Source organism: Rissa tridactyla, chromosome 13 (genome assembly GCF_028500815.1).
Source record: "Rissa tridactyla isolate bRisTri1 chromosome 13, bRisTri1.patW.cur.20221130, whole genome shotgun sequence".
Taxonomy (NCBI): domain Eukaryota; kingdom Metazoa; phylum Chordata; class Aves; order Charadriiformes; family Laridae; genus Rissa; species Rissa tridactyla.
In genome coordinates, this window is record NC_071478.1 from 7,869,312 (window position 1) to 7,893,010 (window position 23,699).

Genomic DNA, 23,699 nt, shown 5'->3' on the forward strand with positions numbered 1-23,699 from the left:
TAAAAATTCTAAACCCCATAAATAAACCCCCCACAGCCTATAAGATTTTGTAAAATTTCAGAAGTAAATCACAGCACAGAACTTCCATGTTACGTGGCAAGTTTTCTAACAGCAATGCCAAACGCAATACATGTGCAGTCAGATCCTTATAAATATACACTTGACATACAGTTCCAGAAACAATGAACAAGAAGCAGTAAATGATATAAAAATGTATTCATTAAAGCAATCAGTTGTGATTAGAAAAGGAACATCCACCTTCCAGATGAAGGCTGTTTAAGACAGCTCACTGTCCTATCTAAATTTTTGCAAAATAGGAATGGAAAATGTATTCCCTTCTGCAGGTTAAAAAAAAAAATCTCACCAACAAAAACGTGGGTTTGATATCAGGAGTACATTTTTGTTTCCTCTGGATAAAAACCAAACAAACGAACAAAACAAAACAAACAAAACAAACAAAAAACCCAAACCAACTAAAAAACACCAATCCACGAAACCCACAACACAAAACAGCCAAACAAGCAAACAAAAAACCCCAAAAACCAATCCACCAAAAAAATTCCAAAGCAAAAACTAAAAAACAAACAAACAAAAAAAAAAAAAACCAAAAAGCTCCACCACAAACAGCCTTATAACTACCCCCTGCTATAATGGCCGGCAGCAAATAATTTGAAGAGATTAAAGTAGTCACAACTGAATTCTAAGATATGAAACATGTCCTTCTAAATACTATGTGAAAACAATATTTCCTCCTAGCTTTAACTTCCGTAGAGTATTACGATACATTTTGTTCAAAGTGCATGTGGTAGAATTAGCAATGCACTACAAAATAAAGACAGCCACAGCTTTTCCAAAAGGATTTTCATCATGCGCTATAATAAGACTTATTAAAATTATGGCAAAATGCTTTGAAAAGGAAAACCAACCCTCAGTTATTAAAAGACAGACTGCTGGAAATGACCTACCTGTTTTCAGAGGCAGCAGATTTCCTCTGGCAAACAATAACAGCTGGTGCATATTTCCCAGTATAATCCATGTTCTCTCTGATGTCCCATAAGTACGGGCTGCTGGCTCTTACACTGAAAATGTTCACACCTTTCTTCACCTTTGCCCTAGGAGGAACAAGAGGATATTTCACCAATTAGATACAAAATGTCAGCTCGATCTGTTACTTATTTCTTCATTATTTGCTCATTACTGCCCCACAGAAAATGCTACTGCTCATTAGAGTTCGACAGTATTACAAGGAAAAGAGATGAGAGAATCAATTAAGAATTCCATATTTTGAAGAAATAATATCAAGATAGAAATCTTAACTGAACTAACGGTAATTACAGCTTTAGTCATAGCTAAATTGCAGAGTAGATATGTTCTGGAGCACACTCCTCTCTCTCTCCATTATCCACACTGTGGGCACCACTGAGCGTGTTAAGGCTCTCTTTTGAATAGAGGTTATTGTACTGGAGAAGAAACTATAATTTTTGTCCCCAAAAGAAATCAGGTTGTTGCTGGGCTTGTATCTGGACTGAGGAGCAGAGAATCATTGCTAGTCCTCATATTACAAGCAAACTGTACCTTTTCCTCTCCCTCCCCACATTACTCAAAGATGACATTTCATATATTTGCTCCAATTTTCATCATCTTTCTGAGCCCATAACATTTCTTCATTTTCTTTTAATACTGTTGGCTTTAACCATTCTATTAGCTCTGATCCTAAAAATACTTAGATACATTCTTATTTTTTCCAAAAATGAGTGGTTTCTTGGGAAGTCTGTTTCCATGTATAAGGTTAAATAAGAAGAAAAGCTCTGTGACAAAATGTTACAGTCGTGACACCTGGACTGGCTGCTATTGAGAAGTACTTTCTGGTTCACATGTGTTAGCACAATATTTCTGGTTCTGAATAACCACTGGAGAAGAGGAACAACATATATATACACATATATAAAAATATCTGCTTTACTTCCTTTTAGCAGGTGGTGTAATCCCTAATTCTTTCTTTCCCTTTCTTTAACTAAATGGCTAAATATGTATATTAAGGCACTACTGAATTAGTCCACAGCTACATAACACTGGCCAATTTACTGAATTAGGAGTTTCTGGTGGTGTTAACTTTTGGTTTCTGAATGTGTTTACAAAAAACAAAAAGTCCATTGTGGTCAAACAGCCTCATATATGAGCTGTCAAGAAATGACAGTTTAATTACATTTGCTTAAAATCTCATACACAAAATCCATTCAGCGTTATGGCAAGTTCTCAATTCTGGGAAAAAAAAAAACAAAAAGGTATGTGATTTTTTGTATAAACAGCTGCTGCCATGCAGAGATGCTAATATCAGTAAAACAAGCACTATCAACTCTGCCTCTGCATGAAATTATTTGTGAAATCTTTGAAGGACAAAATACACACAGATGTTTTCAGAATAAAAATCCGAAGCATTCCTTCAACTCACTTGGACAAAAAAGGTTATATCCCATTTCTTCTACTAAACTAACTCAATGGCAGTGGCTGTAATTTCCTTAGCACACCTGGAGGAATTAATACACGAAGGCTGCCAAGTTGTGCTCCAGTTCTCCTATGCTAATTTCACAAAACGCATTTTAAGCAGGTGCAGTTACTGCTCCTAGACCACAAACATCCCCCAGGACAAGAGACCAAGAGTTAAACTGCATTCCTGGCATCTTGAGAAAGAGAGGGAGACAGAAAACGGCCAGACAATCTGTGCGAAACATTTGTCAGCAAATGTCTTTAGCTATTCCTAGTGACCAGCAGCTGGGACCACCTTTCTGTTCCACCTCAAGGAAGGAAAACTGCTGGGTGTCAACTGAGACCAATGAGAGAAAAATGATTCCCCACTTCACAGGGAAATGAGGGTGGCTCAAATCTTTACAATTTAAGCTGGCTGTGATTGCTATGATTAAGAAACTCATACCCGTCCTTCTAGCTCTCTAATGTGGTCACTGTCTTTCCAGCAGTTGGTCATGGCTGATGAGGAGGTGCCTCTGTGGGATTCAGGCCATCTTGCTGAGCTTATGTATTTGAAAAGGCAACTGTCTCGATGGAGCCAAGTCTGTGTGCTCAGCTCTAGCACAGGACAGGAACTGAATCACTCCTGCTTGCAAGGGTTTCACAGAGCCGCATATGCCTTGAGATTGCGCTCTTAAGTTTGGCCCCCTCAGGCTTCCCATGTAGGCAGAAACCACTGGTGTAGCACACGGTACATTTGATCAGTAACCGGTTGCTGCCGCCACAGTCTGCACATGCCAATAAGTGTATCTAAGATTTCTACATGTCATGGAGCATCCATGGGACAAGTGCAGGAACACTGATCCCACTGTGAGACATTTGGATGTCCTGGAGAAATATATTAAGCCCTTGAATTCTCCTGGACAAGATTTCTGTGGGGGTGGAAAAAAAAATACACATCCTGGAAACCCAAACAGACGGAAGCCTTACATAAAAGCAACCATTTTCCCGTGACTGGATGTTAAGAGCAATCACTATGTTACAACTGCTGCTTAAAAACACACAACAGATTATACTGACTATACAACAGCTATGTTTTTATATGTTTTCTTAACAAAACTGGTAGGGAATAAAAACAAACCAGCCTTAGAGCATAGCATATTCTACCTCGCTCTGCTGGCACAGATGTAATAGCTTTACTGCAATCAAGGAAGCTGTGCAGGGTCTCAGTAGTGCTAAGTAAACAGCCACACACTGAAAATTAAGGAAATTTCTCACTTATATTTTAAAAAAAGCATTAAAATCAGATTAAAATAAGTGCAGAAACACAGACACATAAAAGATACCATCCTCTTATTTTCTGTCTGGATTCCTTTAAATGCCAGAGTGACGAGGTAAACCAGAAAAATGGACACAAAACCAGTAAGACAAGCTAAGTTTGTTTATCCTTGACATTCACTTTATCCACTGACAAACTGTCATCCTGCACTGATTTCTAATGTCTTGAAACAAATGCAGATCCTTGTGTATACTTCTTGGGGTAATTGCAGTCTATGGATCAGGATTTCCTAGAAGAGTTTTTGATAAGGTCTAATTTAGTCATCTATTAAAAGCCCCAAACCCCTCATTTTACTGAAAACAGTAACGCAACAAGATTGTTGTTTTCTACAGAATTAAGAGGTTAGGAACTCTTTTTAAAGAATCAGTTAAGTATACTTCTATAATTAGCACAAAAGCTTCAATTCCACGATCCCGGGAAATGCTTTTTCCTCTTGCATGTCTCAGTGCTGTGTTTGCCACTGTCGGGGAATCGCAGAATTTTATTCACCCAGCTTATAACGGTAGTAGCACTTTGCAATTATCAAAGAATGACCTGGATGAAACAGGGTTAATAATAACTGAAGGTATGTTATTTGTCAACTGATAAAACTGAAGATAGCTCAGGTGAAAACACTATGATTGCTGTCAGGGCTCAATTACTTTCTTGCAAATCTGCTTTCCTGAATTGCCTGGCTGTCACAGGGCAAGCTGGGTCTTCGACCCTTCAGCTGCTCTTGAGAGTGCTCATGAGACAGCCACTTGGTTCAGCCACAGTTCAGCCTACTAAGATTTCTCAACTGCAATATGCAAAAAGGCGTATGACAAAACTTTTCTAGGAGAAGAGGAAACGACCTTAAGTTGTGCCAGGGGAGGTTTAGGATGGGTATTAAGAAAAATTTCTTCACCAAAAGGGTTATCAACATTGGAACAGGCTGCCCAGGGAAGCGGTTGAATTGGCACCCCTGGAGGTATTTAAAAGACGAGAAGACGTGGTGCTGAGGGACATGGTTTAGTGATGGTTTTGGCAGTGCTAGGTTAATGGTTGGACTCAATGATCTTAAAAGTCCCTTTCAAACTAGACAATTACATATATTTGCTCACAGTTAACAGTCTAAGTAAAACAGATCGTATGTTTGCTTAAAGCACTATGGCTTGGCAGCAGCAAGTAAAGTTGTTCAAGTATTTTGTGCCCATCACTTCACTTTGTGCCAGATTCTACTTTGGAAAGAGCAGGAAAGAAAAGACTTATTAAACATTTCAGTCATGGTTGGTTTTGGTTGGATTTTTGTTTCGTTTTTTTCTTTTTTCAAGGAACTTATCCAACTAAGCACTTTCATAGGTGTTTCTACAAGCCGTTATTTACCTCTGGAACACTGCTCACAGTGCAGCACGTTGGTTACTGAGACTCATAAGTAGCTCACCCTTTGTACCAAATCAATCATGGCAAACAAAGCCCTTGAGAGTCCTCAATCCCTGAAAACCCATCAGTCTGACAGGGTACAAATCAAGGGAGAGGAGAAAGGAAAAAAAATAGAAGGAACTCCCAGAATCAATACATCACACCTGAAATCAAGGAAATATATTTCCTAAGTGCATAAAGATAGTGATTCCCAATTCTATCTCATGACCCACTAAACACTATGCTTACTCTAGTGATAAAAGAGGCTTCAACTTGACCAATTAAAATGCAGGCAATGTCCTTTCTCATTTATCAAAGTGGCTGTTTTGGCATCTCCCAGTTTTTGCAGTTTACAACCAGTTAGCGCTTAGCTTTCAGCCCATGTCATTACTGCAGGCTGGTAATGGCTGTGAAATTGTTACTTAAGTGTTGTATAAAGTGGAACAGCTGGCTGGTGAAAAATAACGGCATTACAGCACGTGTGCTGCTAAGTGCCATGGTACAATGTCAACAAAGCATCTGGTTTGAAGCACCGAAGTGAAGGGAAAGAGAAAGAAAGAGAAAGAGAGAACACAAACGCAAATTCACCCTCAAGACATGCAAGAGATCAAAGAGAAGGAGCAGGCAGAGGCCACAGATACCCTGCCACAGGCAGGACTCCCCTCTCCACATTTTACTCCTCACCATGTCCCTCATGCAGCATACAAATATCACACGTCCCTCCATTCCAAAACAAAGTGCAAATAAACAGAATCTAATGCCTAAACAGCTCTAAATAAAGATGTTTTAGACCCACGGCATTGAATCTAGTTTTCTATTACTGTGAGTGCTCAGGGCAAAGATCTGTGGGAACCTTTCATGCTCCTTCCGAGAATGTGAGCTACTTTCAAAATCAAAGGAATAAAAAGAAAAGGGAGGCTGTTAACACAGGTGCTACCACTGCTTATTGTCTTGTTACCAGTGGTGACTAGAAGGTGGCAGATAAATTATGAGAAGGTGGTGACATTTTTGAGAGCTTCTAGGCACATAACAGACATCGCAGTGGGCTCTGAATTTGCCTTGTCACTGTATCTCCCCAAAGCACTTCAGACATAACTTGAGGGGGTTTCTATTTCTGTTTATCTTTAGTGCTTTTTCCTGCCCAGAGCCTAATCTTAACCCAGCAATGGAGAGACTAAAGCAGTATTTAGCTGTACAGGATGGCAGTCTTCACTTTACCAATATTCAGCACCTGTGGACTTTGACAACAGTAATAGGTGTGGGAGAGGCTTTTCTCACACCAGGCCATTTGAAACCAAAGACAAGCAAAACGTGAGTGGAAATGGACCTGCCCATAGCTCTGCATGTCATAGGGCATAGAAATCAAGTCCGTTTCCACTCACTGGAAAGTCTAATGCACTGATCTAAGACAGCGGCAAAATACTCCCCCACAAGAAACCCTGAAAGCATTCATAGTCCTAACCTGTAAATACCCAGTATATGTGATTGCCCATTTTTGCTGATGGCTGTGCCACAGGTTGCTCTTCATGCCGGCTCTTTCCAATGACATCACCTCTTGATCCAGGAACAAATTACAGCTGCTGGACGTGGATACATCTAGTTTGTATTTGCTGGGGCTCCACTAATGCTAGCTTCAAAGGGGATGAAGAGCTAAGCCAGCCATCCTCCAGGCTCTAACCATGGGCTGACAGACCTCATCAGGGTCTTTCTGAAGACCAGAGTTAAATGTCACAGCTTGAGAATCAGGTAGTATGGGACTGGATGCTACCATGGCATCTAAAATCTAGACAGTGGTTTTGGCATGACTAAGCTGGGGAACTATTCAAACAGTTCCCAGGTAGCTGTCTCTTGCTGGCAAGTCAGTAAGAGCAGAATGATCACTGTCTCAAAAGCTAACACTCTGAGTACGCAAAACAGTCATCCTCTGCAGTATCTGCAGTCATTCTTTTGGGGCACATTGTATTAAAGAGACCATTTTGATACCAGAACACTTCAGTCTGACATCTGCATCCTGATGTTTCACCTCCTGCCAACAACCTCCTCCTCTCCCAGAGGCTTGATTCCACTAAGCAATCTCAGGACCGGTTCCATTCTCTTTTCAAGCATGGAAAAAGGAATACATGTTACTGCCCATCATCATCCCTGAGACTATTGCCAATTCATTTGGTTGCTTTCAACAGGTTCAGAGAGATGACCTAGAACCACCGTAAAAAATATAGCTTATGCTGTCTTCCTGGGAATCCTGGGACACTACGTGGCAGCCACCCATTTCTTACCTTACACTGCATCTGCTTAAAGATGCTCTGTGCTTAAAGAATCATATTAAAATGAACTGAAACATCAGGTAGCAGTGGAAAACAGCAACAAATTTTCTGCCTTTACTTCAGGACAGGCTTCTTTTTGGAGTACCGAAATTAAAGAAAACACAGGTAAAACAGGTTCATGAATGCCAGAAAAGCTAGTAAGCTAATGAGTAGCACTGGAATGAGATTTAAGTATGTCAGTTAAAGAGTACAACAGACATAAAAAAAGTAAAAGGGGGTGGAAGCATGGAGCCAAGATTCTTAGTGAATGCGAAAACCAGAGGTAATTCACTAGACAGCAGGCCCCTTTGTCTTTCCAGTCTCCCTGAAATTCCATATTTGGGGAAGAGTCTCCACCTGTTTGAGAAGTCTTCAATAGATTAGAGCTTCTTGGTATCAGAAGCCACCATTTCTTCCACCTCACTACTGCTGGAACTTGTGTTCCTGTGGGGGGTGTTTGCAGCAAATGAGGAATCAGACCAAACACTTTTAGCATAAGTGTCCCAGTCACTTGGGAGAAGAGACCAACCCCAACCTCTCTACAACCTCCTTTCAGGCAGTTGTAGAGAGCAATAAGGTCTCCTCTCAGCCTCCTTTTCTCCAGGCTAAACAACCCCAGCTCCTTTTTTTCCCCATTGACTTCTAAAGACTGACCCAGACACATTTCTTATATAAACCGAGCTGATCGAATGAACCACTCCACAGTGCAAGGAGGACTGGTTGGAATTTGTGTTCACAGCATTTCCACTTCTAATTTTATGTACAACATTAGGGTGATGCTAAGTTTATAAACCTTAAGGCCATACTCTTCTTTTGCCTCCCTCTGCAGTTTCATTGCTTTTTATGGCTGAAGCTAATATAGAACAGAATTTGAGCTCTTTGAACATCAGTTAAAAATAAAACATGTCTGTTAGTGAGAAAATAGGAAGAACTCAGCCTGTTCTTATTAGACTTAAGGCTTATTTGCAGTGAATAGATGAAAACCAAGCATACGAGGGCTTTCTGGATTTGTATCTATCATGAAGACCTGAAGAAATAAACACCATTAAAAAAAATGTTTTCCCTAGCAGGAGCAAGCCTTCATAGTTGAATCTCTTTCCATGAACAGAACTGTATTTGAGAAGGGCCCATCTAAACAAACTGTTTTAGAACGGACTAAACAAAATAGCAGCTTTCTCAGTGCAACAGGAATGAAATATGTCATGGTTTTGGCTGGGATGGAGTTGACTTTCTTGCTAGCAGCTGGTGTAGTGCTATGCTTTGGATTTGGGAGGAGAATCATGTTGGTAGCAGACTAACGTTTTTGGTTGTTGCTAAGCAGTCAAGGTCTTTTCTGCTTCTCACACCACACCACCCCACCAGCGAGTAGGCTGGGGGTACAAAAAAAATTGGGAGGAGACACAGCTGGGACAGCTAACCCCAATGACCAAAGGGATATTCCATGCCATGTGATGTCATGCTCAGTATATAAATCTGGGGGATGATGAAGGAAGGGGGGGGACATTCAGAGTGATAGCATTTGTCTTCCCAAGTAACCGTTACATATGATGGAGTCCTGCTTTTCTGGAGATGGCTGAACATCTGCCTGCCAAAGGGAAGTGGTGAATGAATTCCTTGCTTTGCTTGCGTGGCTTTTGCTCTACCTATTAAACTATCTCAACCCGTGAGGTTTTTTTCACCTTTGCCCTTCTGCTTCTCTTCCCCATCCTGCCCTGGGGGGAGCGAGCAAGCAGCTGCGTGGTGCTTGGTTGCTGACTGGGGTTAAACCATGACAACATATCACAAGAATTAGGTCATGTAGTAAGACACTTCATACTAGCCATCTGAATGTCTGGCTTTTAATTTCATAATCAATTTTGGCATGGCTTATAAAACATAGGATTTGGATGCCAGGATTTAATGTACAGAGCTGGCTTCTGCAAGGCCTTTTTTGTTCCGTTTCCCCATTGAATACTTCATGTACAAACCAGTCTTGTCAGTTGTTTTCAGAAAAGATGCCTCAAAGTTTCTTCAGATTACGCTAATAGTTTCACTGATTGAAAATCCACAGCAGAAGAGAATCGGGAGTCCCTGAGATACTGATGGAGTTAGAATAATTTATGGAGAGCGGTCTAGCACAACACAAGCTATTTAAAGCTGTATAATATACCCACAAACTCTTATTAAGGTCTGTGGTTTTCAGCCCTGTGAGACAGAAACCAGTTATCATTATGCATCACCATGAAAGCAGATTAAAATTAAATCAATCTGTTTATCTATGGGTTTGCAATGCAGCTTTTCCAAAGCATAACATGTTCTCCATCTAATTAACATTTCAGGAGGAAAAACCATTCCACCCAGACACAAAACCACCCTCTTTCAAATGGATATATTACAAAAATACGGGTAGATTTATAACAAAATTTAATTAGTCAAAGGACATAAGACCTCTTTAGGCTTCAAAAGTTGAATTGTGCATACCAGGAGTTAAATAAAATAGATCTCTTTGTAATATGCATCTCTTGGACTTGACAAAATTGCCTATTGTGCTTACAGTTTATGTGCACGCACACAGCTGCATATATAGGTATACATGCACGCATCACACACACAGAGTTAGATTTTATTCCTGTGGCTTTCAAAGAGAAAGTCCTTATTAAAAACATGTTTTGCAAGATGTAAAAGGCACAAGTCTCTGGCGAATTAAAATTACAGAAACTCATACAAATCAATTTAAAGCAGAAACAAATACAGAGTTTGTAGCTCTGACCTCTATTCACTTACTAAACAAGCCATGAGAGGGCCTGATCCTCAGTGGGAATCAGAATGCTTTGCAGCCTGCAGAACTGCATCTTTTTGTTTTAGAAAGACTTTGAATTAGAGCTCAGGAAGCAAACCTTTGGAGTTATGTGAGTAATAAGAATAGCACTGCACCTCCCCAGAGACCCCAGCAGCAGTCATCTTGGGACTCCCAATATGAAGGAAAAGTCAGGAACAGGTTTTTCATAAACTGCATGTCTGTGTCAGCCAGCAGTCTGGCTGGTGCACCCTTCTGCTAATTTCATCTTGTGAACTGTACATGATGTCAAATAAGTGACAGAGCACTGAGAACGAGGAAAATAGCAGCGTTGCAACCTGAAGTGGCACTACAGAAATGTATGCTACTAGCAGGCAAAATCTTAGTAATATGATACATAAGACACCACTGTTACAACTGGCCATGTTACTGTTCGCAATGTTTGAAGGAGGTAATATTGTGGGACAAGCTGGTACTCCTGCCCATAGCCATATCTCAATACAAATTATGAAACAAGCACAGAGATGTTTAAGAGGAGACACTGTCTCAAAGTTGCTAGTTAGAGGTCAAGGGGAGGAGGTAGTCCATGATCTCTTTTTACCCCAAACTACTCAGCAAATGCAGTGTTGTAACAGAACACTGGCTTACTGTCACCTCTCCCAGCTGTATGGCACTTTTTCCTACAGGAATGGATAATTGGGCAATAATGAGCAACAATACTAAACAAAACAAAGTATTTATGTATTCAAGCATATGAAGAAAGGTGTTTGTTTACAGAAATGAAAGACAAAGATAAATAGTGCTGCCTGCTGATTTAAAGTGGTTGGGAGCCCTGTGGACTGTTTCCAACTACCGTTTCTAAAATAAATGCAAAAATATGATGTAGGGTCTGAAATGCGTCTTTCTAAACTACTGGTTAAAAGAAAACAATGCAATGCATCCCTTCCTTTCCTGGCCAAACATCAACAAAGCCGCTAACAGCACAGCCTGTGCAAACAACAATTTTTTAAATTAGACTTAGATTTAGGAAAGGATGGGAAAAACAAAGCACAGTACCGGGGACTTTGTGCAGTAAAAACAGAGTGCCATTTGCCCCGCTTCACAGGTGAAAAAAATGGTAGGAAACAGCTACCATACCACAACAAGGATGTGAGTGAAGCTGGCTGTAAGCAACCCCCAGAGAACCACCTAGACCACACACAAGATGAGTGTAATGAAGGATTACCCAGTTATCCATTGCAGGTGGAGTAAAACAGAGCATAGCACAATGAAACATTTTTTTTAAGTGCTGTAGGGACATTTATACATGTGTGTTTACATACATGTACATAGATTTTTATGCTGAGTGGGCAAGCAACAAGTGGAGAAATTCTTCTGTAGTCACTTAAATTGGCTGAGAAGATTAAGAGCACGGTGAATAAAGACGACAAGGCTGATGGACCATGCAGTACGAGTCTTCCAAAAAACCCAGTTGCAAATATAGGAATAGAGCTATATATTCTACATATATACCAAGAGGCAATGGGCTTGGTAAGACTATTTCTTTGGCTTTGGCTTTATCTGCAAAGCAGTGTCTGGTGCAGGACCTATTTTTTTTTTTTTTTTTGAAGTCACAGAATAAGACACAATTGTTGTGGGATGCAGATACTGCTCCAAAGCTATCACCTGGCTAATCACCATTTTACAAGACTTGAATGGAGAGATGCTGCCAGCAATTGAAACTACAAGAATTTTCACTTATCAAGCAGAATTATCAAGCAGATCAACAGCCACTCCCCAAACTCCCTTCAACGTGGCTATTAGCTGTCTGATCTTCAGTGAAAAAGAGGATGCGCCTTAAAAAATTCTTCAAGGCTGAGGCTAAAATGTATTAGCAATCACAATGATATCATAAATGCAGATAGCGCATTTATCTCAAAAGAATTTCCAAAAATGTTCTCGTCCTCTCCTGGAGAGATTCAACTACATAAATTCTTGCAAGCCCAATGCCGCTCTCAGTGAGGGCTCACCTCCTGCGGCCCCAGTGCTTGACACTGAATCTGCCCTTTCAGTTCTTCACGGTGACACCCTGAAACTCATAGTACTCTTGGTGAGCGGTTTGGTGCTTGGAAATGATCTAAAAAAGGTTCTTTATCAAAAAGTTTATTTCAAACTTCATAAGCAGGACAGTTCTGAGGTATTTCCAAATCACGTCCTAATGCAAAATGGAACAGCAGTATCACTGAGCAATGAAAGAGACAATTACCTCGACAATGCTAACGAAGACCGATCAGTGAAAATGAGTTAGCACTGTTCCCTAGCAACTTCTCACAGCTGCAGATAAAATAATTTTCTGGACATCACAGAAATTCTGAATGCTTAGTTCTCTTACACAGGAATTCTCTCATCCATTGCCTATATGCAGCCCCCTCTAGGAAGTAACACGGGAGCAATTTATGGCAAGCTGTACCATTACATTAACTTGTCCACAAATTTTAAAAAAGACCCATGGATCCATATGTGCTGTGTTTGCCCTCCATTCAATGACATGTATGTCAGATGTTCAAAGAATAGCATCAGAGAGAGAAAAACAGCATATAACAACCTTTGCTGCAAAAATCCTGAGCCTGCAAACCCTTTTTCATAAAGGCGTTTCCTCGCTCATGGGAGCAATTCCACTGATTCCTGATGACAGTACTTAAGGTTTACAGAATCAGGTCTATAGTAAAGAAAATATAAAGTAAGTGTATAAATAAAGAGTTCAGATTCTTTAATGGAAAAAAAAAAAAGCCTGCATTTCTCCAAAGACTTGCTATCGGCATAAAACAGATATTCACTAAGCAATTCAAATAGGAAATGTTGTAATATACATAAAATCCCAGGCTGAACACCATACATCTATACTGACTTATTTAATCACCTTTCTGTCATCTGCACGAGTGGCTACCAAAGCAACATTCGCTAAATAATAGCAAGGAGTTCTGCTGCAGGCAAACCCTAATAGCTCAATGAAGCCACTGATGCAGAAGGGAGTTCAATTAATACAAAAATGACACTGCCCAAAATTATTCTGCATCCTTAACGTAGGGTACACGCAACGTTGTCTGTATCCAGCTGCAGCAGTTAACCCTAGTGCATGTCAGTGCAAGGTTACGGTTATGATTTTAGTACTGGAAGAGCCATAGAAGAGGGATTGGCTGATCCAAGCACGCAGAAGCAGAGATCACTTGGAATCACACAAAAACCTCCCTCTCCATTGCTCTCCAAGACAGAGATATTCTGCCGGAACACAAAGGCAGCTGGTAATCCTCTCCACATATAAATCCTGAAAAACTAATAATTGCACCTCCTCTCAGCCTCAAATTTCATGCGTTTCCTTGGCCTGTTTTATTCTATTTGTGCATTTTAATATAAGAAAGATGAGAAGGAGTAAGAGGCTTCTCATCACAGCATACAATTGTTCTAACAACCCTGTTGTGGAATTCAAATGTGTAAGAACCCTCTGAAGTCCACCTATGGGTGGTCAAAGTAAAATGTCATAAAACAGAATAGGGGAAATTAAAATACAGACTGAGCAAGAATTATAGCGCACATACTTTTTTCTTTTATTTTATATTAACAGTTTGTAAATTGATACACCAGGTTTAATGTGTCACAATTTCTGGAAGCAGATTGCTCTTCGGAAAATAGAGGTTTTAAAAAGTTTTAGTGAGCTGACATACAGAAATCTCACTTGTGGCAATGACTGACATTTTTTATTTCTGCAGCAAAAGCCCAGTAGCAATCAGACAAAAATGTTAACACTCTAAATCATTTACCACTTTTTAAAATTCTCTAGGCAGAAGTGACCACTAGGCAGTTGTTTTTGAAAGTAAAAAGGTTGTATCCCTGGCTACCAGCTGGTAGGACAAAATTCACTAAGAAATATGAGCTGTTTTATCAGGCAACAAAAACATCAATGCAACGGATAAAATTGCTAGATGATAAAGTGCTGAGAGTGACAGAATATATGGAAGCTGAAGAAACCACGATGGAGAGAGAAATATTGCAGAAAGGGAGCCCAGAAAAATAACTTAAACCATAAGTTTATCAGACATTGACTTTCCCTCATTCTTTAAACTGCAAGAAATGTGTGCTAGAGCTTCAGGAATCCCCATGCTCCTGTTAGACAGTAAGGATTTTACAACACAGCATAACACTACCATTCAGCATGGGAAATCCATATGGTTATAGTAAGAAGGAAATTAATAGTCTGCTCAGGGATTAAGGCATCGCTCAGACCCAGTAAAATCCCAGCGTCTGTTTGCTTAGCTTCGCCTCTGATCAATTAACTCCTGTGCTCTTGCCAAGTAGATACGCACTCACAAACTCAAACCTGTTTGTGGGGGTTTGACAGTTTTGATAGACTTGTGGTCAAAATCAATGCTCAAAAAAGATTCTCAGTTTCAGCTACATGCAGCGACCTTCTCCTGACTGTGCACAGAAGCAAGCCTGGGTCTGGAGACCAGAGAGAAGCAGCACCACACTTCAGGTACACCTCTGGTCAGGCCTCAGAGAGCACGTGTCATCAGTTTAAACTGAGGATATAGTTCACTCCTTTCCCTCAACACATGCCACACGCTGCCTTTAGTACCAGAGTTTGTAAGGGAGTCTGAGAGCTGTCCGTAGTGCAATAGGAGACTATGAACAGAGCGAAATGATACTGAGGACACCACGGCTATGCTATAGAAGATTCAGTGGCTGTAACTGCTGCTGTCCTAGCCTGGTTCTGTGGTTTGATGTTCCTTTAGCTGATGGAGTGCATTTGGTGACCACATCTTCTGGTTTAGCTTAATTGGAAAGGAATCTAACTTGTGTACTTCACAACTGCTCTGTATTATGAATCAAAGCACAGTAGGTAAGGACAAATAAGAGACTCAGTCTGAAAGTATGCTTAGGCTGCCAACTCAACACTCAATGTTTACATACCAACTGACACAGTAAAGAGTTAAAAATCAGTTAACAAAAACTGGAGTTGACTGAATATTACCCTTTTAAAAAAATCACTTTTCCAAATAAGATGCCAATAGCAGAAGAGGCCTCTGTGATTACCCCAACCCCCCCTTCTGAGCCATGGTCTTTGGTTGAAGATTTGTCTTCATAGTACAGCTTTGAGACATTCAGAATGTTCTACTCCCATGAAAGTCACTGTAGAAGCCACAACATAGCTCTCTGACCCACTGAAACATCACAGGCAATTGAGGTTGGCAAAATATAATATATGTTGATATTTTGATAACTGGGTTAAAATTCACAATATTGGAAAACCTGCAAAACGTAACTGAGCTTTCTAACACAACAGACAGAACTTAACGCTAGATTTATATTTATTTGAGACTCAGGATAAAAGTCCCACAGATGACAACAGGGCAACAGAGTCATGCTGATTTGAAAGGAAAGTACCGTCATCCACGGGATCCCTGGTGCAACACACTTCTCTGAAGCTTTCTAGCGCAAGAGCAGAGCTGACCCATCCCCGCTTCGCTTTTAGATCAAGGTATTTCTAGGCAATTGGTGAAAAGTAAAGTCACAGATACCACTCTCACCTTTTAGACTGTTTCAGGGGTTTTTTTTGTTTTTAATGAGTTTAAGGCAGGGGAAAGGCAGACATCTGTTTCATAAAGAACATTTTTCCAGCTGTAGCTGGAATTTCTCCTGCACAAAATGTGCACACAGTGCTATCATTCTGAAAATCACACTGTTCTATTCCCAAATTGCAGAGAGGTAAATGGTGAATCAATAAACACGGCAACGAAGAATTCGGTCCACAATTCATTCAACTGCATTGAAATTAGCACTTCACGAGCCATTTTGCACACAGATTCTTTATACAGAAAGTTTTCTTTGAAGACCTATTTCAAGCCCACAATAAAGGTAGCTCTGCATGCCTCACACTCTACTGCATATTCCTTTGAACCTTTGCAACTCGAGGCAGTTTGTAGAGAGACTAATTAAACAACAGCCCCTGCCATCATGAGTCCTACTGTGAGAAAACTGGTGATGACATGACACACGTGCTGCAAGCAAAGAGCGCAATCAAACCATGAAAACAACCATTCATGCCAAAGGGTCTGGGGAGGGACTGACAGCTGATTTAAGTATTCAAATCTATTCCTTGTCACTGTGCTGTAGTGGGGGGTGTAGAAAGAGCTCTGAGACTGGGGGCTCCGAGGTGGCTACGCGGAGTTGCAGAAGGTCAATGTGGGGCTGAGGAAACAAAGATGTTGTAGCACAGACTGTTACAAAAAGAAAAAGGCAACTGTCAGTCTTCTCTCTGTGGCTACAAAAGTTTCCTTGGAACTGTCAGGAACTATGGAAAACCCAATACAATATACATTATTAAAAAAAACCCAACCTTTCCTGTTGGCTGAATGCTGGCTGCAGATAACAAATTGATGAAAAAAAATCTGTTTTTCTGTTGATGTATTGCTTTCACTTAAGAGATAGAAAACAAATGTATTAAAACAGAAAGATGCCAGAGGTGAATATTTTAGTAATCTCAGTCACAAACCTGTCATATTATAAGGATTACAGTACATTAAGATTGTATAAAATTCATGGCAAAGCTTATAATTCAGTTATATCTCAATGACAAAAACCCCCTATTGTGTTTTAGGAATCACTGCTTGCTAATATTGAAAACATCATCAACAGCTACTTGTTGTAACAGGGCTAGTTTGGGGAAAGACGGCATAAATCCACCAGTCACTACATGTAATGTCCTACTCTTTGCCCAGTCCATGCGGATGGGGAGTCTGTGAGTGGCCTCCTTTGGAGAGGTTGTTTCCTGAGCCCAAAGCCCTGACACCTCATCATCTTTGTTTTGGAAATTCCTTGCTCTAATGTTGAAAAGAGATCTTGGTATCAGCTAGAATAGCAGCCATCATGGGCACACAGGGTCCCTCGTGCAAGATCCGGCATACAGCAAAATTCCCTGCACAGAACAGAGTCAAGTAGGGTATTTCCAACAGAGGCAGAGAATTGTGGGTGCACAGGGCAATAAATCAGCCCCAAGGTTTTTCTAAATAAAGAAGTTTTTCCTCTTCCGAAAATATCTGCCTAAAAGTCAGGGAGTGATTGCTACGGGAGATGTACTAAAATGGTACACACTAAAAAAAAATAAAAAAATAAATCTGAAAATCTGACAGGCCCTTTTGAAGGCTAATTTGAAGACCTTCCCTCTAGGAAACTCTGTTTCTGACAGAGCTATCACTATGCATGTGTACGTACTGCAACAGTGTAGGAGGGTACACTAATTAACTTTCACTCCACCTGGCCAAAAAAAAAAAATATATACTGAAAGGAAGAAAGGCCATGAACAGCATTGGAGAGTCAAATAGTAGGTAGTGCTGTTAGCAAATCCTACTTGTATTAGGCAATAGCTCTGGTATATACAGTTAGAATGAGTTATCTGATGTCAAATGTTCATTGTTTGTCCTTGAAGCAGACCAAAGTTAGACTGAAATTTGGAAACTGGGTCACTCAGTATGATACTATGTATCAGAGGCATTATCATATTTGGTTATGCATTGACTGATCAGTGCCATAACACTGTCTTGAGATGTGCTCTGCTTGGAATAATGGATTAATTAAAATAGAAGCCAAATGCTACTGATATTGGTGATGCAGGAAAAGACTTGTACCTGGTGAAACTAAACATGGCTAAATACAACATTAGACAAAACAGAAATTCATAGTTAAATATCACTTAAAGAAACAGAATCCAATTTAAGATAAGATTTTAGGCCATTATTTCAATAATTCATATTCATCTCTTTCAAAGCTAAAAAGAAACCTGGTCTTCAAAATGTTACTTGCAATACATACTCAAACTAATGATAATATAGCAATATGGTAGATTCACATTTGAAAATGTTCATTAATTTCCCAACACTGCTGAGAAGCATAGCTATTTACCCTATGATATAATAGGATATTTTTAGTTCTGAGGTGTTGAGCTTGAGCAAACAAGGGAGACAGACGAAAAAGAACTAAGAATTCAGAATATCCTGTATTTTACCCATACTCAGAGACTGAGGACATGCACTCCGTGTGGATTTTAGAAAGCTCTTCTGTACCTCCTCTCCAAATTGCTATGCCTATGCAAATTGCCAGCTCTCATCTGCACTGTCTGATTTGAATGAAATTGGGTATAAGTCAGTTCAGAATTAATTCAAGCAAGATATTGGAAACATTCCTCTTACTAGTTTCATGTTCTGTGAAGTCACTTTGAAAGCAAAGAAGCTACAAGTCCCATCAGGATATTGTACTTCCAAAGGTCAAAAATGAAGTTTCATCAAGCCAAGAGTAATAGAAAGAAAACTCATCAGCCTTAGGTGGGTATTTAAGAGCTAGGTGGCCTTCTCCTTTGACTCACACACACTGGCTTTGCTCCTGGAACCACTTTATCCCGCAGTCATGACACTGTTTTTTTAATGGCATCATAGCAGAGAATTTACCCTCAACTGGAACAGAAGGAGGAGAGAAAATGAGCTCTGCTATCCTCAGTATGCCACGTTCCTATAACAATACTATCACCCGCTTCTGGGAGAGAGATAAAGCGGCATCACTTCACCATAGCCCATGATGTAGCGAGTAAGTGACTATTAGAGTGACATAAAGCAGGGTGCCAGCAAGGCTCTAAGAAAAAGAACACTTCTGTACTGCTCCTTTGAAAGAAATATTTATGGGGAAAAAAAAAATATTATCTGTACCATCCTGTGCAAAGCAAGTGCCAAAGAAGATTTGGGTAAGGCCATGCACCAGAAATAAAGAGACCAGTTACTAGCAGGTCTCTTGTCCCATCAGGCACTTCATAGAAAAAAAGTGGAGTCAGTCAAGTTGGACTATAGTGTTCTGCTGTTCAAAATCCAGAAATGGTATTTTCTTCAGAAGATGCTACAAGCTCACTGTTCCGAAAATTGAGTCTTCATTGTCTTTCACAAAAATAGGCTTCAGAATGAGACACCCAAAATGAATGTTCACGTTTACAAATGCGGGTCTCCAATTCAGGTTCTCGTAGGCAAGATCACAGAAGAACACAGATTAGATTAAACACCTGCGCCCACAAAGTTTATTCAGTTTTATACTAACCCTCAAGTTCTGTAACGCATTCCTTGTAGTTTTTTCAGGAAGTATCCAAATCCCATTTCCCTCAACACAGAGAACTACAACTTTTGTGTGTTCTTGCCCGCTCAGAAATTTGCAAGCCTCATTCTCACTTTTATCCCTAAGAAGCTCTCCACACTGTCTCCATTCCATGTTCTTAATTTCTTATCTCTCTTTTCTGGTCTTTTCCTTTTAGCATTCACCCAATAAAAATATGATATTTACTTATAATCAAGGAACCTCTCAGTCCATTAATTTCCTTCTGGCTTCCTTAGAAAACCCTTCAGAAATTTTGGCTGGTACCACTGACGCTAACTGGAGCCGCTTCAAAACTCCGCTAGCTCTTGATGAGAAAGCAGCCTCTCCAAAATAAGCTCTAGGACCAGAAGAACAGAAAAAGGCTTTTACTCGAGAGCACTGAATTGTAAAGCTGATATTGCTGTTGCTAGAAAACTGTCCATTGATTTCATTGGCTGCTGAGGATAGCTCAGGTTCATTGCATATGGGTTTATTTTAAGACACTGGTGAAATAGCAATATATTGCAAAGATGTATTAAATCACACGGCTTTGCTCAGCAAGATGTGTTTGGAAATCAAAGGGTGTAATACCCATATTTGCTCCTGTTCTGCACAATAAATTATTTATTATGTCTGTTTCTCATTTCAAGATTCCTAGACAGGTAGTTAAAAATATGTGAAATGATTTATTCAAGGTTGGGAACACTTGCAGCATCCATAATATATCTCAAAATAAGCCATGTTGCTTCCAGAACGTACTTCATTTTCACCAGTAGTTTTGAGACATCTATAAAACTTCTGAACAAGTTTAATAAATCTTCTCAAAAACAGATGTGTATAATTGATCTTATAAATTTCCCATGGAAACAGAAGGCACCATCATTTTTTAAACCCTGAGAGGTACCACGTCTATTAACTTTCCTAAGGTACTGAAGCTTCCCAAAATTCACTCATCTAGATAAAAATTTTGCACTTTGATTTGGCGTTGCCTAACTACTTTTTCTACCTTCAGCTCACCTACTAAAGACGCGAATCTATCATTGTCATTTCTACAGTTCCCATTTCAGGAAAACATTTCTGGCAGTTCTGTATCTTCAGAGCTACAGGATGTTTTGTGTTCAATAGAAATGTTCACAGGCTGTCTCCAGTTTCCACTCCTGAGAGAAGGACCTGTTCTAATGCTATTGCCCAATCTTCCTTGCATTGTTACCAGACCATTAAAGATAGGACTTTGCCATGTAGTTACTAATTACTACTTGTTAAAGATAAGTACAATTTTTGACAATGCAAGGTAGTACATAATATTCATAAGGAAAAAAAACGGGGGGGCATTTAGTATACACAAAAGAATGTAGAAGAGATGGCGCTACATATATTATGAATAAGCATATTATTATTCTAAAATTACTGTCACCACTAAATTAATCTTTCCCATTATAAATCTACTTTTAAATTCCCTATGCCTAAATAGAGAAACTCTAGTTTTGAGTTCTGCTTGAAACAGACTATTTATTAATACCAGAATATAAATAACATCTATGTAAGGCTAATTTTAATTCTGTCAAATAAGTAGAAGGATTCCAAGGATATTTGATATGTAGTTTCTTTGTGTTACTGCAATGTAGTTGATCAGCTTGAGCCCCACTTAGTCTGATTTGTTACTGAGGTTTATACTGCAGTACCCCCTAGACTATATGAATGAGTGCCATTGTTGCTAACATTTTCCAAGTTGCCTCTGTTAAATAGTAAACTACACTTTCATACACTTTTTGAAATGATTTTTAAAATCTTTGAAAAGATTTCCCATTTTAAGAAGATATATGGATATACTGAAAAGTAAACCATGTGTATACCGTTCTTCACTGAATGGGGTCCTACAAATGCCGGCTCTATGACAACCAGAACAATCAGGCTTACGGCTATGCAGTCCTTTGTTAATAACATTCAAAACCAGAAAGCATCAATACAAATTACTACTCCCAACTATGCAGTCTCCACCCTAAGATGTACCTCTTCCATAACACAATTTCAGAAGTTTCTAAACACCACGGGAACACAGCACCAATAGCAATCAGCAGGATCTAAGCTACAAAGTCACTTAGGTGCTGGAAAGCACTCTGAAAGCATTTCCCACAAATTAAAGAGGAAAAAAAAAAAAAAAAAACAACAAAACAAAACCCAAACCCATAATCTAAACAAAACACATCCAGGTGCCAAGCCCACGTCATATCCCTTTCTGAGTCCAGCTGCAGTCTACCCTAATGACTTCCATTTGCAAAGCACACGTAAGTGACTGGAACAGAATGAGGTCTCATTTTCTACCTTGGTGCAACACCATTTTTCTCTTCCTGAGACTGTATTAAGATTTAAGACAATTAGTTCTTTTGGCTTAATAACTTCAGTTATCAGCTTCAAAGAAATACATAACAATCCTGACATGTATCTGAAATGAAGTCCATTTTATTGGGATTGGAATATACATATTAAGTGTCTTCTCTCACTGTTTATATCTATTTTTTGACTTCAAGCCAACTTTTCCCTATGAACTACAAAGATGTAGTGGTTGCTTGCTGAGTTTTGTATGGCAGCTGGCCAGGTTTTAATTCCCCCAATCAGCCGATAACATATTCTTCAAAGATTAAATCATTGTATCACAGGAGCATTGTACCCAGCCTCTGTTTTTATGCTGGGTGAGCCAAAGAGAAGTCCAGCATCTGAACAACTTGCTTCTGTTTCATCCTATAAAATATTGATTGCCAATAAGAGGAAAAAAAGAGACAGTATACTATAAGGTACATGAAACAATTTTCTGTAAAACTCAAACCTTTAAACTGTAATCACTGTGAAGGAAAGGTAATGCATCTCTTAAGGATTTTGGATGCTGCCTCCTATACTCTGTCACTGGACAAATCTGAATCTAAACGGCTGTTCTCTTTATACCCACAGGATATGAATGGCCCAGTTGAGTTTACAACAGTAATAAAGAACAGACTTTCAAACCGAGCGTGGACTGATGTATACAGCACAGTGAAAAATAAACACACTAAAGCTGCTACATAAGTCTGTCAAGCATATGGTTAAGTTATGATTTTATTTAGAAAACAGATTGTAAGACTGAAGTGATGACAGATGAGGGTATGTTGGTCAGTCATAAATAAGAGAGTATTCTAATAGGAACTGGGCTTGTTACTGATCATATGCTGCCACACAGATTTAGTGAGATCTAATCACTTAGAAAATATGGCTTCTTAAATGCATGTTGCAGCTCATTTTCCACTTCAGGTTGCTCAGTTGAAAAATCCACAAACATTACCACACCTAACTTTTAAAACAGCAATGGTGGAGTTACATTTATGGACTCAAATAGACATCCTAGTTCCTTCTAAAAAGGGTAGAGTTACTCCCTTAAGAATGGCTTTCCCAGCATCTAGTGCTCTGCATAGAGATGGCTAAAGCAGGCAAAAAGAAACACTGAAGGCAATCTGAAATCCTTTTCCTTACCCAGATTGCTATACAGCACTTAGATAGGCATCACTAGCTATGTCAAAACCAAGAGACCGGGGAGCACTTTCAAGGTCCTACTTCTGGGTGCTCCATCTGCACTTGAATTTCTTCTGGGACAAGGCATAGGCAGACACTTGCTCACTCCTGTTGGGAAGGAAGCCACAGCATGCTCCAGCCAGGATCCCAAACACTTAGTGAAACACCCCTGGTACTGAGATTAGATACAGTTTATGCTGGCAGTCCTAGACAGTGATCCAGCAGCACAGGAAAGCTGCATGCATAACCCCTGGTTCATGCATTCCTTTTACTGGGCAACTGGCTCCAGCTACTATGATATTTTCTGGTAGTGAGTGGGAACAGTGCCACTGCCAGTGGCTCTGAACACACAGCTTATGGCTGTTGAACTTTGTGCTGAAACACATTTGTGCTGCCATTTCATATTGGTTCCAGAAGTTAACTTCCCAAAACATTAAGCTGGATCACCTATTCGGTCATGTGTATCCCATGTTCCCCTCTCCCCAGATCAAAATGGTTACAGTTCAGAGCATATGCAAATGCTTCATGTCAGGTGCCAAAGTAACTTTATGTTTTTAAACTCTAGGCAGCTATGAACTTCCTGGTAGCTACGAAGTTACGTAAGGGGATTTTGGATTTCTACCTGAGTCTCTGTGCTCACCTATTTCTGAGATCCAGACAACCCCACTGTTCAGGATTGCTTTTTTTGTACTTGTAACACAGCTCATTTCCAAAGAGCAGGAAAAAAAAAAATCAAATAATACTACAGAAG

At 39.7% G+C, this 23,699-nt stretch overlaps 1 protein-coding gene across 1 annotated transcript in view; it reads right to left on the reverse strand.

Moving 5' to 3' along the window:
- The window catches only part of TMEM132D (transmembrane protein 132D), a 261,683-nt gene that overhangs the window by 152,687 nt on the left and 85,297 nt on the right, over window positions 1-23,699 (reverse strand). The window contains exon 3 of the mRNA XM_054219706.1: window positions 966-1,112. Within this exon, the coding sequence (XP_054075681.1) occupies window positions 966-1,112 (147 nt within the window). The remainder of the gene's footprint in view (window positions 1-965; window positions 1,113-23,699) is intronic.